General features: G+C 38.5%; 1 protein-coding gene across 1 annotated transcript; it reads left to right on the plus strand.

The window, feature by feature from the left end:
- Nucleotides 1-686: 686 nt before the first annotated feature.
- Nucleotides 687-10,752, plus strand: gpr37l1a (G protein-coupled receptor 37 like 1a). The gene is made up of 2 exons (XM_028447234.1): nt 687-1,447; nt 8,992-10,752. Exons 1-2 carry the CDS (start codon nt 830-832, stop codon nt 9,961-9,963), a joined length of 1,590 nt encoding a protein of 529 aa, XP_028303035.1. The 5' UTR covers nt 687-829; the 3' UTR covers nt 9,964-10,752.
- The last annotated feature ends 8,520 nt before the right edge of the window (nt 10,753-19,272 follow it).

The raw sequence follows: 19,272 nt of genomic DNA on the forward strand, positions 1-19,272 counted from the left end.
TCCTTCTCTCTCTGCTCTGTTTCAGGTGTTGTAAAGCTGATGATGGCAGTTCTTGATCTGTGGTTCACGACTCAACTAGTCTGAGACACACTGATGTTCTATCTCTCTATCCTGTTCTGTTGGTCCTTCTGTTCACTAACCCCAACCAGTCTACGCAGATGGCTGCCACCTCTGACCCTGGTTCTAACGGAGATTTCTTCCTGTTAAAAGGGAGTTGTTTCTTCCCACTGTTGCTAAATGCTTGTTAATGTTGATCTTGTTTGGTTTTTTTTCTTTCTTATTATGAATTTTATATTTTGATAAGTGCATTGAGATGACTTTGTTGTAAATTGTGCTATACAAATAAAGTTGAATTGAATTGTAAATTACTGGTACATTACCTGAACTGTAAATGTATTTTATTTGCATGTATACTAATATTTATGTTTGAAATTGACACAGTTATTTAAAAATGATTCACAGTTTCTGGTTAATTCCAATGCTAAGCGTGGTAGGAAAGAGGAGCCTACAATACCAATATATAAATATAACAAAAAATAGCTAAATATTGCATATGAATATGACTTCCTTGCTGGTTCAGGTAATAACCTGAAACTGGGACCAGAGGACCAGACTTCCGTTTATTCTCCGTCTGTTTTATTTTGAAGGGTTGACCGGATGTCACGTGTAGTCTACGCTCAGACTTGTTGCAGAACTAAAACTCAGTTTAACTTCTCCATCAGCACCAGCACGAGCTTATGAACGACTTCTTCTAACTTATGGAGCAAAACTCGCGTTTTCATATCAAACGGAAAGAAGCACAAAGTTATATCTGTTTTTTAGAGGGAAAATGAGCACAGTTTGGTGTTTGTTGCTTTTGTTTCTGCACACCGCGGAGCTCCGTTACGTCCAAAGCCCTCGGAGGATTCTTCAGTCCGCTCCGCTGGAGGGTGAGGATGCCGGGGTGGGGGTGTCCCCGGTCGAAGGTGTCCCACAGCGGGCTGAAGGTCCCTTAAAAAGAGTCGTCCGTGGGGCCAAAGACGGGAGTCCAAGGAGAAGAGAGCCAGCAAACAGTTTGGGACACCCGCCCCGCTACGATGACCCGGACAGGTACTTCACCACCCCGCGGACCACGGAGCCTCAACGGGGTCTGAACACCTCCTCCTCCGGTCGGGGCTGGGGTCTCCTCCACCCGCTGTCCCCGGTGACGGACGGCTCGTACTGGGCCTACGGGGTGATGCTGCTGGGGCTCGTGCTGTTCGCGGTGGGCGTCGTGGGGAACCTCGCGCTCATGTGCATCGTGTGGCACAGCTTCTACCTGAAGAGCGCGTGGAACTGCGTGCTGGCGGGAATGGCCTTCTGGGACTTCCTCGTGCTCTTCTTCTGCCTGCCGGTGGTGGTCTTCCACGAGCTCACCTTCAGCAGGTTGCTAGGAGACCTTTCCTGTCGGCTCGTGCCCTACCTGGAGGTGAGCACTATGTAGCACGTGTTAATGAAAGCAGCGAATTCACTGATATTTGGTAGTGAATTTAAAATAAAAGCGGATTAGGACCAATTATGGAGAAAATAATTTTGGGAAAACCACGAATAAAGTCAAGTCGTTGAGATTAAAATTGAAATAAATCGAAAAGATTAAATGAAAGTTCAAATTTTGAAAATAAACTCAAAATACAATACTGTAATAAAAGCCAAATCTACGGAAGCAGACTCGGACCAGTTCACCATATTATCCATGTGTATTTGTTGTTTTGTTTCTTAAGAATTGTATATTTTTAGATCGTGCTTCAAGATGACTATTGTTGTAATTTGTACTATATAAATAAAGTTGAATTGAAAGTTATACTGTTTGACATTGGTGTCAAACTTAAGGCCTAGGTGCCAAATCCGGCCCTTTAGAGCATCAAATCTGGCCTGGCTGAAGAAAAGTAATAGCAATAGAAAAAACCATCCGAAACATTTTGTAAATTACCAACTAATTCAGTTATAAATATCTCGGCCCTTGCAAATACAAAAATTTAATTAGAATCCACAATATTTTAAGATCTCAGTTGTCTAGTTCTTATATCAGATGACGGCAGTCAGTTTTAATCTCAAATTGTTGAAAGAACTCTGTTTTTCCAAAATCTGGCAAATTTTATTAAAATTATTCCACAAAATTACCGCAAAATCAGGTAGATTTAAGTGAAGATCCTGCAGGGACTGATATGCTCACATATTTTATCGTTTATATATAATTTATACGTAGAAGTGCAAACCAGGGCACATTAATATTTAATTTACTCTAAACTAAAATGAGTTTGATATTTCTGATATACAACAACATTCTCCATCCAAACTAGTGTTTCCATAGCTCCTCCATAGCCACAGACGAACCGAATGCTCCACCTCTTCCAAACTTCACTGGTTTTAATTCTGAACAGATTCAGTTTTTGGCAATTTCTCTTCAAAGTCCTTGAAAAGATTACAACACAGTGTTTATGAGCTGAAAAAAAAAGAATCTCTTTATTAAACTGAACTTTGAAATATAGTTTAACGCATTCATCGATACTACATTTTGTAGACGACCACGATCTGCTGTTTGTCATCTTTTGGTGAATTGGCCCTCGTCAGCTTCTGTAGTTTTGACTTTATTAGCAAACCTTTTACTTTTATCACAATATTGTATTTCAACGTCATTCTCCAAATTTCAACTGTAATCTCGACATTTCGACTTTATTCTTGATTTGCCCAAAATATTTTTCCATATCAAAATTGGCCATAATCCGCTAACGTATTTTAACATTCTTGTAACGTTGTTTATTGAAATAAAGTCAAAATATAGAAAAATATAGGGTTAAACAAACACATTGACCTATTTGTGCATCTTTGCTTAAACTCACTGTGAGTGATGCAGACCTCCAAGTCTTTAGTGAAAGGCTCATTTTGTGTTGTTGTTCCACTGCAGAATCTGTAGTGTTTACTTTGAACAATCGCGCCTTTATTGCTTCCTTAGCCGTCTGTGAAGCATCAGGGGAGGCCATCAGAGGCCCCACATCAAGGATCCAAGCTGTGAAACACACAAAGACAGCGAGGCACTCACCAAGAGCTGAGCTTTCATTAGCAGGTGTAGAGTGGGAGTAATCAAGGCAATGTAAAGGAAATGTGTTGCACATCAGGGCCCAGAATCTGTACGTAAACAGGCCTGAATATATCCACAAAACTGACATTTCAGTGAAATGACTGGATCTATTCTGAGGGCAAGGTATGAGGAAATCAGTTCATTAATTGTGACAGCAATTTTTTTATTTAGTTTTAGTCATAGTCTTCTGACTAAAAAGTCAATTAGTTTTAGTCCAAATTCAGCCATCAGGACTATTTCAGTTATAACTAGGGCCGGCGATATGGACCATATCTCATGTCTCGATAGTTCTTGTCAAAATGGCGATATACAATATAAATCTTGATCATTTTAATTCAAATGACCACAATTGAATTAAATTTGCTGATGCATAATGCCACATAGCCACATTTATTAACAAACAGCTGCACAAAATGGGCCACTTTTGGCTTTTATTTCACGTAAAGGACAGCACGCGTGAGTGAGTTCTGTAGTGTGGCTTATTTAGGGGAAGGTCTGGGTTAGGACACAACTCAGGAATCCATGAAACTGTGCTTTTCATGTTGTTCTGAGAAGTAACGAAAGCAGTGACTCCTAAAACAAGTATTTTAAAACAAAATGAGCTATAATAAATATATATTCATAGATATAGGCACTATTGTAATTTCATATAACGCCAAAATAAAAAAAAACTTGATATATCTTGACTCTCAATATATTGCCCAGCCCTAGTTAACATTTAGTTCAAGTCAAAAAAATGACATTAACATTTTAGTTGACTAAATCTGTTATAGTCGACTAAAATATAAAGCATTAAGAGTTCATGCATTTTTTTAAAAGATTGAATTAGCATAGATCAACCTGATATTGGATGTTATTAATGTTTGTAAACACATATAGACAGATTTAATCTCTTTCTTTTTAAGTTTATACATGAGATGTTTACTGTATGCAAGGGAACCGTGGCAAGATTTATTACCAAAAATAAACATGGGGGGTGGAAATTAAGTAGTAACTTTGAATACCATTTAATTGAGCTACTTTTTACTTGTACTTGTGTATTTTGTGTATGACTTACTTTTGACTTGAGTACAATTTCAGTCAAGTAACGGTACTTCTACTTGAGTACGATACATCAGTACTCTTTACACCTCTAGTGATTGGTAGCTCTAACACACTGTCCACGGTTACATGATGTTTTTTAATTCAGAATTAGTTATTGTTCTGCTTTGTGTTTACATGTAATAGTAATTTCGTATTGAGGTTTACCGTATTTTTCGGATTATAAGGCGCACTATCAATGAATGGGTCTGACTGGGTCTATTTTCATACATAAGGCGCACCGGTTTGTTGTTGTTGTTATTGTTATTATTATTAAGACACATTAAGTGAAACAAAATAGTCAGAAACGTCAAACTTTATTCAACTCATTAACAATAACTCTCAACATTGTTCAGGTTTTTAACACACAAAATATAGAACAATACACTCACTTTTTCAGTTCAGTATGTTGAAGCACAGCACAGGTACATATCACTCCACGAGGCGTCTGACTACAGTAGCCCTAAAGCGCCAAAAATTCATCAAGCAGTGCAGCTTCATAGTTTACCAAAGTTGTACTAAAACATTTTGACATGTTAATTTCATACATAAGGCACACCAGTCAATTTTTGAAAAAATTAAAGGATTTTAAGTGCGCCTTATAGTCCGAAAAATACGGTACATGGAAAACTGGTTTATTTAGGCTTTATTTAATTGTGTTTTATGTCTGGGGGTTGGGAAGGCTCTGATTGGACAGGGGGTGAATGTGACGTATCACGTATATCAGGAAAAACACACAAAAATCTTTTAATGTCAGCTGTACCACAGAAGACCACACACGAGAACTGTTTTTTACCTTTATTTTGATTGTAGTTTTGAAGCAGCAGCTGGACAACAACACACTTTGGTCCGTGGAGGAAGAGAGATAGGAACGAAACCCCAGTAAATAAATCCCAGTAAAACTCTGGAAAGCAATCACCAGGAATAAATATTTGTTCCCTGGTAAAGATAGTAGCTCTAACAACTGGTTCACTGATAAACTTGGTGATATTACAGCCTGTGCAACACTATGGTGACACATTTACATTGCATTGTCAGTGTGTGTTTAATAAGTCCATGTGTCCGTGTTAATGTCTGCATTAGAGCTGGGCGATATATCGAATATACTCGATATATCGCAGCTTGTAGTCTGTGCGGTGTTGAAAATGACCATACCGTTAAACTCGCGGACTTTTTTTTTTTTTTTTTTTTTTTTTTTTAAATATCTTAGTGGCATTATGCACAAAAGGTGCACTTAAATTTAGTGTTGTTTTGAAATGTCATCTTAATGACAACATGCACAAAAGGGCACTATTTGTTTTAAAATATTGTAGTGGCATTATGTACAAAAAGTGCACTTTAATTTTGTGTTTTGAAATGCCATGTGAGTTGCATCCTGCACTAATGTCTTGTTTTGAAATGTCTCTGTGACAATTTTGCACAGAACGTGCACTTTCTGTTGACAATTTTATGTTTGAGCCACTCACTGTTTAATAAATACAGTTATGTCAACTTTGACTTAGTTGTGATATCCCCTTTTTTGCATGAAAGTTTAAAATTGGCATATATTAATGCAGTATGATCAAGAATGTTTTAATGTAGACATATAGAATGTTAATTCAAGGGTAATGCAAAATATCGAGATATATATCGTGTATCGTGACATGGCCTAAAAATATCGCGGTATTTATAAAAGGCCATATCGCCCAGCCCTAGTCTGCATGTTCCGTCCATCCACTCTTTTCATTATATCCGTGTCTTTTAAGACTCTTGTTAAAATAGTGTCGGCTCTATACCGGGCCGCCATGTTGGATTATGTCATCACCAGCGTGTTATCGCTGCAAGTCGCATGTGCGCAGAATGAACGGAATTATCTTAATTAGGAATTAAGTGTTTACAAGATAGAGAAATTATTTAATTCGGAATTAAAAATCGGAATAAACCAGCCACCTAATTCGAATATGTTTAATTTGGAGTTAAATTAGCATTATGAATTAAATGTTTACAAGGTCAGTTTAAAGAGGAATTAACCAATGAATGCCAATGAAATTCAATGAACCTTTACCTGTAGTGAACCTGAGCTCTCACCTCCTCTTTGTTGGTTTGTGATTTTGTCAGAAGCTTGTTTAATGTGATCCAGATCACTAGTCTGTGGAGCTTTTTTAATCTTTGGCTCTAAACTGACTATAGAGTCTCAGATCACTGAAGTGAAGTTTTACATCTCAGTTACAACAGCTTGTACGAAGCAGCCATTAACAGGGTCAGGCTTCTTCTCTTTGTCACTTCACTTGTTATTCTAATGGTAATAATTGACTAAATGAATTCCTGGTTAATTAATTAACAGTTTCTTTTTCCAAATGCTCATTTACTGAGCGCTGCTCAGAGCAGGTCAGGCTAGTGCCAGCTGCCTCCGTGCTCTGTTAGTTCAACTATTTTCATGCTAATTAAAGCTCGGTTGTAATTATCTAGAGTTGGGTTGAGGTCATTAAGCACTAAAAGAGGGAGGACAAGTTTTCCTACTTCAGAGAGACAAAAGCTATCCCTGGAATCAAATGGAACTTTGCTCCCGCTGAGGATTTCTGCTCTTTGTTTCCCTAGCAAAGCTAAACTAGAAATATATGTTGTTAGAATGTTAAATAAAAATACAAATTGCATGTTGTAATTAATGTTTTGATGGTTTCATTTGTAATCTGTACTGCAGTGATTCCCAACCAGTGAAATAAAATGGGACATGAAAACATTTATCAATCAACTTTTATGTAAAAAGTAGGGATGTAACGATTAATCGTAAGGCAGTTAAAAATCGATTGAATCGACTGAAAATTGAATCGCAGTACTTTTCTTAACCAGCAGCACTTATCCACAAGTGTAGGCAGCGGGCGGAGTCTGCTAATACTTTCTTTCTGGCCGCCTTCTACTCTTAAATGTGTTAATAAATGATTCATTACCCCTTTAGCACCGAAAGAATATCTGTAATATCACTTGAATATCTGTAAAAGTCACGTTTTTCTATTAGCTCTGTCTGCTAGCATAGCTTCTCTTCTTCACTGCAATATATATGCATGCCAACCGACCACTGGGTTACCAGCGCCCTCTGCTGGTCCAAACAAATATGACGTAAATCAGTGCAATCACGGTTTTTTTTTTTTTTTAAAAAGTCCAATTGTTAAGGCACAAAATACCTTTTCAGTTGCACTTTTAAAAGAAAAATAACTATTATGCAGTTGTGCATTGTTTATTATTGAACCAGAATTTAAATTAATAGGCCTCATTTTCATTTGTATTATTCCTTTATTTATTTCATTCAAGATTTATTTTTTAGTTAAATTGGATTGTTTTGAATAGTTTATCAAGGAATTCTTTTGACAATGAAAAATAAAAGGAAAATAATACAGTATTTTCTAGTTTTTTTCCCCAAAAAAAAATTTGTCTACAGTCCCATTTTGTAAATAAATCGTGAGAGAATCGTATCGTGAATCCAGTATCGTGAATCGAATCGTATTGGGAGTTGAGTGAATCGTTACATCCCTAATAAAAAGCCATTTTCAGAGAGAATATAATTGGAAAAATTTGACCTGATATTTAAATACTCCTAAAATCAGGAGGGGAATGGATTCAATCCAGCAGTAATGCTGGAAATCATGTGGACACATGGATGTAGACCACACACACATACTGTATATTTGGGACTTGCCCAAAAATAAAACTTTACATGGTCAAAATATGACTGTTCCTAAATAAAATAGGATATGAGATACCCATTGGGGCATTTGACAGGTGATTTAATAGAAAAAGAGGATCAGTATCTAATTGAAATATTGATATCTGCAATTTAATAACAAATGAGAAAAATTGATAAATTACAGAAGACAGGAAAAAGACGCCACTACCACTTCTACTACCGGAAAATAAGGACGTGTTGATTACTTAGGGATATTATTTACGCACTCACAAACGCATGCATACACTTAGGATTACATATGGCTTTGAAACACCACGTCTCTCACACACCGTTGCATACACAGTATATCACATGGGTCACCAACGCAGGTTAAATCAAAGGTCCAACAAACAAGGAGCGGCAAAGAAGGAAAAGCCGGAAGTCATCCCGGAGGTCGGGCTCTTTTGGCTTCTAGAGCCCATCGCGAAGTAACGCAATGGAGCCAGTGCTGTATAGTCACGTACTCACTTGTAAAATGTGTTTGCATTAAGGAACTGGGTGTGATTTCAGCTCCTGCTGTGTAGACCTTCAGGACCGTATGTACTGTATATGTGTTACACCTTTCCACTGTAACGCTTCAAGAAAACAAGTAAAATTTATGTGAACTGGAGAATTTCTCCATGAGGACAACTAGAATTCATTTTGAGCAAATACACAATTTGTTGTCACACAAACAAGCAAAATTAAAAGTTAGTGATGCACTAAAAATCTTCGGTTAAAAAATGGCCCAAAAGTGCATTTTCGGTTTTCGACCGAAACACTTTTCTCACCAAAAGAAGGTGACTGAAGCTGGTGATTTTGCATCAGCAAATGTAACACTGGTTAAAAAAAAATTGAGATTTATGTTGTATATCGCAATTTTGAGAAAAAATATTGAGATATGAGTTTTGGTCTATATCACCCAGCCCAAGTACCAGGATCAGTAGAGTTTTTCTTTTTTTTTATTTTATTTCATAGTGTTTTTTTCAACTGCGAATTTGTGATTCATATCTGTAAACAAACTCTTGTCATTTATTTATTTACTGAAATGTTTTGTTTGTTAGTGATCTGAAGGAAAGCTTTATTGATTGATTGACCTTTCTTTGATTTCCTGTCCTTATTCCACCTCTGTCAGGTGACCTCTCTGGGTGTGGCCACTTTCAGCCTCTGTGCTCTGAGTATTGATCGTTTCCACGCCGCCACAAGCTCCGCCCCCCGTCAGACCCGTCAAGTGGAGTCCTGCCAGTCCATCCTGCCCAAGCTCTTCGTCATCTGGACGGGCTCCTTGGTGCTGGCAGCCCCTGAGCTGCTCCTGTGGCAGCTGGTCCAGGAGACGGGATCAGGACCTCTACCAGGGGCCTTCAGCACACGAGGCGCTTCCATTAAAATTGACGTGTGTGTGCGTGAGCCGGCAGCTGCGCTACCAGAGCACGTTTACGCGCTGGTTCTGACCTATCACGAGGCTCGTACCTGGTGGGTCTTTGGCTGTTACCTGTGTTTGCCGCTGCTCTTCACGTTGGCTTGTGATCTGGTCACACGGCAGGTGTTGGCTCAGCGGGTCACGCACAAACCTACGACTGGCAAGGTGACCAGCAGATGCTCCTCTTCCTCCTCCTCCTCCTCTTCATCAAAGAAGAAGAAGAAGCCTCACCTGAGGGAGCAGAGGTTACGTTCCACAGTGATGGCGCTAACCATTCTGTACGTCGTCTGTAACCTGCCCGAGAGTGTCTGTAACATCACTCTGTCCTACGTGTCCGTCCCCCCTCGGGTCCTGCCGATGCTGGGCCTGATTGGACAGTTCCTGTTGTTTGTGCGGTGCTCAGCGGCGCCCGTCTTACTGCTGTGTTTGTGCCGTTCTCTGGGACAGGCCTTCTTGGATTGCTGTTGCTGTTGCTGTGAAGAATGCCTTCCTGACGGCAACTCAACTTCATCCTCCGCTGCTTCCACAGTGGCCCCATCCACCCTGTCCTCGTCACCCACGTCTCCGTCTCCCACATCTTTGTCTTCATCCAGTAAAGATGAGGCAGTTAAGGGCCTTTTACCAGCTGAGGCAGGGGTCTGTGAGAGAGCCACAGACTCTTTGGCAGCCATTGAGACGCCCTGCTGAGGTCCAGAAGTCTCATTTTGGGTTCTTTTATACTTAAAAATAGTGGATTTCTTGTTTGAGTCATGCATGTTTAGCCTTGGAGACGTGGGAAAGACAGGAATCAGGAAACACAAATTATGCCAGCTATGATCTTCATATTAATAGTGCACGTCAATAATAGAAAGTGTCTTTACGAGAGTATATGACCTCAATCAGTCAATACAATGTTGCTGTCATGGAGGACGAGAATGATTCCCTCTCAGTCCTAGAAAGAGAAATCTGATCATTTCCAAAGACAGTCATGTAAAATACTTTAAGTAGGGTTGCAAAATTTGGGGATTTTTTTTAAAGTTGAAGACTTTCCACTGAAATTAACAGGAATTAACATGAAATTTAAAAAAGGTTGGCCCTCAACAGGGATAATAAATACATTTTACCATCATCTTGACTTTAAAAAAAAATCAGATTTCATGCAACTATACGTGAAACTATCTCTGCTGTTCCTTAAGTACATTGGCTATGGTTGCCAAATGCTGGGAATTTTCAAAGTTGGAAACTTTCCATCGGAAGTAATGGAAATAAATGAGGAATTTACAAAACTGAAGATTGGTCCTTAAAGCTGCAGTATGTAGAATTGCTAAACCATGCTCCCCCTTCCCCTCCCTGTTTTGATTTCACCGGTATCCTCGTGAACGCGCACAACTGTGGAGCTCTTTTTTTCTCACTAGCGACTAGTGACAAATGTAGAGACACCATACACGCACACACCTCCAACACTCACGACAATCAGGAGATACCAGAGAACTGGTTGTTTTGACCCAAAGAAGAAACTGTCTCTTTTCACCCTCTTCTATCACCTCCACCCTGTCCTCTTTATCTCCCGGAGGGAGGGGGACTGAGGGGGAATATACGTGATGAGTTAGAACTGTGCCACTCGATCATCGGACGTCCGCCCGGGCGGTCACTAATTTTGTCCATCCTTGTACTCTTTTTTTACTTAGTTTTATAATAAACCTTTTTTATAAAATCATCAATGCCTCGCCTGGACTCCATCATTCAACCAGAGCAATAAATCATGTCTCGAAATGAGGTCAACCGCAAATTTGCCGACTCTGACATGAATGTACGGTACACGGTCATGGACGTCCACTTTGAGTTCATGTGGAGCTCAATGGAGTTTGTTCCACCTCAGTATGTAGTTCCTCCTTTTCCCACTTGCTTTACCGTGTAACCGTTGTGCCTAACGCCATGATGGAGGATTCTCCTGCTGGAGCTTCTGCCATTGCAATTTTACTACTGATAAGACGTGAGCATGCATAGACTTTTAGTCGAGCAGCCAATAGTAACACCCCAAATCAGCTCATGGAGCACTCCGTAGGTAAAAACAAATGATGCCATACATACTGCAGCTTTAACCGGGTTATTGAATATAGTTGGGAAAAAGTATTTTAGCATCATCAAATTAAATTTAGGTTAAAACAAACACTCCATTGTCTGTGCTTAAAAAGCAATTATTGGTATTGGTGGTGCTGTTGTTGTTGCTGAGATTTTCGGATTATAAAGGTATTGAATTTTCGGTTTCTACCAATAAATAATTCCCATGAAAAGTTCATATTTTGGTTCAAGTTCACGTGGAAATTTAACCAAAATGTTCCGTCCCTTTGCAACCCTAATCATAAGTGTCGCTGACCCAGCTAACTTGGAACTTCAAACTTGCCCAGTGACTAAAGGAGAGAGAGCACCGCGGAAATCCTTCACCAATTGTGGACAATCTTTAAACACTGCAACAGCCTGATCAAACCCAAAGCATGGAGGATTTCTCAATGTCTGCAATGAATCAGCATCACTTGTAGGAAATTTAACAGGACAAAAAACACTGGCATAAAGGAGGGGATTAGGACTTTTGTGACCGAAAACTGGACAAATCATGTCTATTTTTGCGACTCTTAATTTTTATTATTTTTTTACTTCACAAAATCTGTTTTCTACGTACAGAAAGGTTTGTTTAAAGTGACTGTAAATTAATTTAGTTATGTAAATTAAGTGAGGAATCAGTCTTGGTTTGTGTGAATGTTGCTGTATTTTGCAATAGAATAGTTTTTCTGCTGAGCTGATATTATATTCTCCAACATTTCCTGTATGCTTTAAACAAACTTTGTTTCTATTGTTGTTAAAAAAAAAATAAAATAAGAAAAAATGACAAAACTTGATGGTTTGCATATGAAATGTTAAATTGTTGTTTTTAAGTCAGGAAATATTTTTACAGATTGAAGCATTTTTTTTTTTTTAAATAGGTTGAGTAATTTTTTAATAACGTACTGACAAAGAACAACAGAAGCATTGATATTAGAGGTTTTCCAACTAAATTAACTAACTCACTTTATCAGAGAAAAACTGTAGTTGATTATGTACTGTAATAGGCTTTGTCCTTTGATCATGAAAGTCACTGATCATTTCTGTAGATGTTTCTCTTGTTTACAGATTAAACGTGTGACGTTGGGCTGATTAGAATATTTCTTTTTGTATTTAAACACTTATCAATAAACTGAATTTTACAAAAACATGAAGTAATATGTTTTTTTAAATGATTACACATCAAAGCCCGACTGATGACAAATGATCAATCAATCCACAACACTTTGATCTGATTGTATGTAAAAAAAGAAAACACGTAGACCTGTTTTCCAGCTAAAGCAGCCGTCATCTGCTAAGGCCTCGATTCCAGCGTGTGCTTTGGTATCGGGACCAAGACATTGGCAGCTGATCCTTTAAATCGGCTGTTCTTAACTGGTCCGGCTTAAGTATCTATTTTCGCATCTTAAAGCAAGCAAAAATCTACAAGATATTAAAAAAGAAGAAAATTGGGGCTTTCGCCTTTATTTCTCGCCATGTTTATCTGTATTTGACTCATTCCTTGAGGAGCAGTGGGTCGCCATGGTGTTGCACCCGGGGAGCAGTTGGGGGTTAAGGGACTTGCTCAACATCCCACAGTGGCCTGGGTGAGATTTCAACCGGCGACCCTTCGATTACAAGCCAGCCGCTCTCTTGTCGGCAGCAATTTAAACTCACGCAATTAAGATTTAAATATAAATTTGAGACAAAGATTAAGTAAATCATTGGAGTTTCCAGTAAATATAACAAAACACCATGTTTATTGTGAGCTCTGGGCTCCACTATCTGACCTGTGTCCATAGATCTGAGAGACCTGCTGGGTTCATACCTGACTAACATGTCACTGATGTATTCTGGACCAAACCCATTCACAGATTTATACACCAGCAGCAGAACTTTAAAGTCTATTCTGAGGCTGACTGGGAGCCAGTGTAAACACTTTAAAACTGGAGTAATGTGTTCTGACCTCTTTGTTCTGGTTAAGACCCGAGCTGCAGCGTTCTGAACCAGCTGTAGCTGTTTGATGCTCTTTTGGGGGATTCCTGTCAGAAGACCATTACAATAGTCCAGTCTGCTGGAGATGAAAGCATGGAGTCATTAAACCTTTCACTCTGGAGATGTTCTTTAGGTGGTAGAAGATGTTTTTGTGATAGATTTGATCTGACTGCTGAATGTAAGATCTGAGTCAATCAGAACACCAAGGTTTTTGACTTGGTCTTTAGCTTTTAAAGATTGAGACTCAGATACTTGCTGATAGCAGTCCTCTTTTCCTTGTTACCAAAGACAATCACCTCCATCTTGTCATGGTTTAGTTGAAGGAAGTTTTCACTCATCCAGCAGTTTACTTTTTCTAAGCAGTCACACAACACCTCAATGGGACCATAGTCATCTGGGTTCAGTGATAGATATAGTTGTGTGTCATCTGCGTAGCTCTTATAATCAACCTTACAGTTCTGTAAAATTTGTCCTAAAGGAAGCATTAAAAGGCTAAACAGAAGAGGTCCAAGAACAGATCCCTGAGGAACCCCACAGGACATTGGTAATCTGTCAGATTCAAAGCTTCCAATGCTGACAAAATAACTTTTCTCCTCCAAGTATGACTTAAACCATTGCATTACTTTTCCATTTAGTCCAACCCATGTTTGCAATCTGTGCAACAAAATTGTATGATCTACAGTGTCAAATGCAGCACTTAGAGCCAAAAGAATGAGATATATAGACAGATATAGAACATATATGCATTGCATATACATACATATATATACATATACAGTATATACTGTATACATCCGTATACACATAACATACGTACATGTCCAGTCCAGTAAGTTTTCATCATCTGTGAATTTATCTTTAACCCTTGGTTTTATAGCATCTCACATCTAAATTAGAGATACAGGAATATGTAAAATAATGACACATTTAATACCAGTTTTAAATGTTATGTACAACAACATAATATGTGTTTAATTACATTTTAATTACATTTTTATTTAATCATAGGGAAAATGTTGAAATACAAATATTAATGTAAAAGCTCATTTAAATGGTGAAGAGAATGATTTCTGTGAAAGGAATGCTTCCCAGCACCCACGGTAGAAAAAGCTCCTCTTTGCCACAGCTCCATTATTGAAGGTCACAGCTTCACAATAACAGTCAGTCTTTGGCACTTTTTCCTGTGACATAATGAACACTCCCCACTCTGTGAGGGATTCCTTTCCATAGACGCTTCTTTTTTCCTGCTTTTCTTTGTTAGTCTGGAAAAACGCCTTCCTTATTCAGCAGAAAATCCTGCCATCAAGTGTTTAAACCAACAAATGACTGGGATAGTTTTGGCTGAATCACAAGACATTAACATAAGATGGCATAAAAGGTAAACAATACAAAATAAAACAAGAATAATTGTGTTTTTAGAGGAGGGAAAGTCTACTAATCTTTCTTTCACAATAAGTACTTTTCATTTAAACTCCATGAAACAAATACCACACGTTTAGTTCCAACCACACCCACAGTTAAAAAACTTTCAATTATTGCAAACTTTAGTTCTTCAACCTGTTCTCACAGGGGAATTTCTCCTACAACGAAGTCCTATTGCAACGTTCTGACCATTTTATGTTGTTGTTGTGAAAAACCTAAAAAATATGGGCAACTTTTATCACAACTAGGACACAAACATGTGATTGACTCCTCCGAGGGGCACAATATCAACATTCATGTCAGCATTTAGAATAATGACCAATCTCAGCATTAATACAGGAAAGAACAAAGGGGTTAATGTGTTTTTGTTGTCTCAAATAGTTTTCTATTATTTTCCCTCTTTTTTGGATTCATTTTGTGTATTTTGAGTCTTTCTGTGTATTTTTGCTGTTTTTGTGTGTGTTATGTGTCATTTTTGTGTTTTTCTGATGTTTTTGCAGTTGCACAAAGGTGTGTTTCTCGTGTCATTTTGTGTATTTTTCTGTTATTTAGTTTGTACAAAACTACAAAAGAAATTCACAAAAACACACAACTATAGGCAAACACACACTCGCAAATATGTTTGTTGTTATCTTATGTGTTTTTAGTGTAAATATTTTTTTTTTTTATTGTTGTTTTGTGCAATTTTGGTAATTTTGTATGTATTTTTCAAACAATTTTGAAATTTTAGCCTGTTTTGTGTATTTTTCTGTCATTTTGTAGAATGATTTTCTACACAATCAGACTGAGGAATGCAAGTTGCCCACTTCTAGGATTTAAAATCTGAATATTTAACCTCTAAAAGCCACAAGTGTTTAATGAAAGTCATAACAAAGGCCCTCACAAGGAATTAGCAGACAACTCCAGGCCACTTGGTGGATAAACAATAGTAGATTTAGTTTGGAACCAATGTTGGAGGGTCCCATGAATGAAAGTGTAATAGTTTTAGCAGTTATAGCCGGTGTGATGAGGGCACAAGTGGGAGTAAACTTGTAATCAAAAATGTACACTCGCTGCTCAGAAAGACATGTGAATCTGTATTAATCACATTTATTTATCTGAATGATATCCACTGTTATCCAGGAAGTGTATTTGCACCATGTCATATAGTCATCTTAAAGATGTAAATCCTTGTTTTAATCAGAAATAAAATGAGTTAAAATTGGTTAAAAGTTACAAATTAGAGTGACCAAAAACAGACAGAAAAAGTGGTTAAAAAAGTTTCAAAGTGTCAGTATTGGCTTAAAAGTGGTGAAAAGGGGTAATGTAATTTAAAAAGTAGAAATAATTAAATTAAACTGGCAAATAATAGGCATGACAAATCGTGAATGTGGTTAAGTTGGCAAGAATAAGCATAAAATATGGTGAAAAGAGGTTAGAAGTAACAATAATGGGTCATCATATGTGACATTAGGTGGAGAAGTGGTGGAAAGGGTTTATAAATGCCAAAGATGTCTTGAAAGTGGAAAACGTGCAGAAAAGGCATTGAAATTTGATGGAGAACTGGCAGAAATGGATGTAAAATGCATTAAAAAAATTAGCACAAATATGGCAAGAAAAAGTCTTGAAAATGGGTTAATAATGGATCAAATTGTTTTAAAAATGTTCTCAGTTTCTCAAAGGCATCTGGTGACCCCCTCCCAAATGTGATCCTGACCCCTAGGTTGAGAACCCCTGCTCTAAAGTTTAACTAACTCTGGGCTTAACAAACCCTGGATGTCTTTAAAACACCACAGTGTGAAGTAAAGGAGGCCCCTCTAATATGTGGATGGTGTGAGTTTCTCTGGCTGTAAGTTGAATCTCGGCTCCTTTTGTAGCTGGAATAGTTGTTCTCCCACGTCTCTGAGCCTGGGCAAAAGGAGAAGGAGGAGGGGAAGCCTCAGAAAAGGGCCCGCTTTGTTCAGGCATCCCCCTCTGAGGCTCAGAAAGAGACACTTGAACAAAGCTGCGTATCAATCCTCGTCCACAGAGGGAGTTGCTAAGATACACGTTTCCCACCAGCAGCCCAAACACACGGAGGAGGATGGAGGAGAAAAAGAAAGAGGAGCTGAAAAAGCAGGAAAGCAGAAAAAAGGCCTGCTGTCCACCATCATAAGCCAAAAGCCAAACTTCTATGATCTAAGTTGTCCTGGCAACCAAGAGCATGGTGGCCTCAAGTCTCAAGTTAAGGTCCTGTGGGCAGGCGGACCCACCAGTGAGATACTGATCTGTTTGTGAGGGAGTTATGTTACAGTAAATATTACTCATATTAAAGATTTATCTAATTTCTCTACTTGGTTTTGGTTTTGGCCAGGAAACTCCCGTATTTTACCCCTCTTTTTATTAGTATTTTCGCATAAATATCCCGTATTTTAACAAAGAAGAGAGATAGATGGATGTAAGAAGACGTTCCAGCGAAAAAAAACAAAGAACCCGTGTAAATACCTTGAAAAATAGGACAGAGTTTAACTTCTTAAAGAGCAGCAGGATGGGACACAGTTACGCGTTCTGTATGATTTGTAACTGAGATTTTAGCGTCTCCTACAGTCGAAGGAACAACGTAAGTCACCATGAAAAATCAGCCAACCACAAGCCTTCTCTTAAAATATAAGAGATACTGGAGCTTGGTTGGGGTGGTGGGACGGCTTATCACAGGTGCCAAAAAAATTCCCATATTTTCAAATCCAAAACTTGACAGGTATGGCCCGATTAACAAAGACTGACTTTGACTTTAAAGCTTCTTGAGACGATACTTTTTTGTCAGATAGATAGATCAATAAATCCAAGATCATTTGCTAAAGAAAAAATATGTAAAAGGTTGAAAGTATGTTTTAATGTCCACTGAAAACACTCTCTTATTAATATTGTTTGAAAAGTTTGGTGCATTGCATGCCCGGATAACAAAAATCTTCTGATCTATAGCTGGCCTAGTGGGCCCACATCTGGCTTCTTTATCCGACTCACAAACAACATTGAATGATGGCCTTGGGCCCTCCGCTCCTGTTTGCCAAAACCTGGCCACGCACAACCAAGCCATCACAACACCAGATGTCAGCCAACGACAGACCAAATAGATATGGTACCTTATATATGGGCTCCTGTTGGCTCCACAATTCAGCCAAAACTGGCCCAAATAGGTTTCAAGATAACTAGACCAAATTTTCAGCATCATATGTGAGCCAATTTTGCCTCGCATCTGTTTCATAGGGGCCAAAAGAATGCCAAAAGTACCGGGTCATTGCAAGATGTGGCCCACATCCGAATGCTATCTGGGTGGGATGTGGAGTTCCGTAGACCAGTGGTTCTCATTTTTTTGGCTCAAGTACCCTTTGCTCTTATTTCTGAATCCAAGTACCCCCCTCTGTCCGACTACAACATTTGGCTCAGAATACTATGCAACAAAAACAATTATAGAGCATAATGATGGAATGAATGAGTGATAACTCATTTTAAAGAATCCAATCGTAAGAGTATTCAGTGCCTCCTGGAATGGATTTATTTCTATAGTTTTTCAAAAATCATTTCTGGTCATCTCCTGCCTGTGGGACCCAGACTGACTCTTGTACTTTATGTTCAGATCACTTTTATCATCAATATTATGATTATCATTTCCAACTAAAAGTAAACATTATAAAACCCCTTATTTTTAATGCTTTTGTTTATTCATTTTCCACTTTCTCTCTCTCTCAAGTACACCCTGTAGTGCCATTGCGTACCCCTTTGAGAAACACTGCCACAGACGAATGCATAGATGTTTGTACTTCATTCTTCTTGTGATTTCTTGTCTTGACAGAGATTATGTTGATTCTATTTTTGTTCTAGTTTGTTCCTGTGATATTGCATCACTCTGCGTTGTTTTGTAGCAAATAAAACTTTAAAGTTATTTCCATGACTGTCAGCAGACTAAAGATCAAAGTAACCAGAACAAATACATTTACTTTACAGGAATAAGTGACTAAGCATGTCCGTGTGTTGGCTGTTTCTACGACCTACAGGGCTTTAGTGACAACGTTGTTTTTTTAACATGGCCGATCAGCTGAAGCCTGTTGTCTTGGTAATAGTAGTTTAAAGCAGACTCTGTTTGTTGGTCTGCCAAGTGTGGGTGGCACAAGTAATAAGAGGCGACGAACAGAAGTGCCCGGACATTAGTAGACAAAATCTACACAAGAGTTTGATAGCTGAATACTATTCCCACTGATCATGGAGGAATGCCAGCACCAGCACCAGCTGACTGGGAGCCCCATGAACTCATCTGTCTCCGGTCAGCGGATTAGAGCAGCATACTGGGACCAGTACCTCCTCAATGGGCCCTTAAGAAGACACAGGGAACATCAGCAAAGCCCACAAATAAACTGTGGGTTCCTTTCAGTGCAAAGCAAACATTCATGAACTTGGCAGCCGCCAAGAGCCGAGCAGCAAAGAAAAACTTTGAAAAGACGCTTTAACCTCAACTAATGTGTTGTGTTGATGGTCTTATTTATCTCTACTATAGCCTACTTTTCA

This window comes from Gouania willdenowi, chromosome 5, assembly GCF_900634775.1.
Source record: "Gouania willdenowi chromosome 5, fGouWil2.1, whole genome shotgun sequence".
NCBI classification, from domain to species: domain Eukaryota; kingdom Metazoa; phylum Chordata; class Actinopteri; order Blenniiformes; family Gobiesocidae; genus Gouania; species Gouania willdenowi.

Bases quoted from the DNA above. Each gene is read 5' to 3' on its own strand.
- gpr37l1a (XM_028447234.1), top strand. From the start codon at position 830: ATGAGCACAGTTTGGTGTTTGTTGCTTTTGTTTCTGCACACCGCGGAG. The intron at 1,448-8,991 runs GTGAGCACTATG...CACCTCTGTCAG, and splicing joins GGCTCGTGCCCTACCTGGAG to GTGACCTCTCTGGGTGTGGC.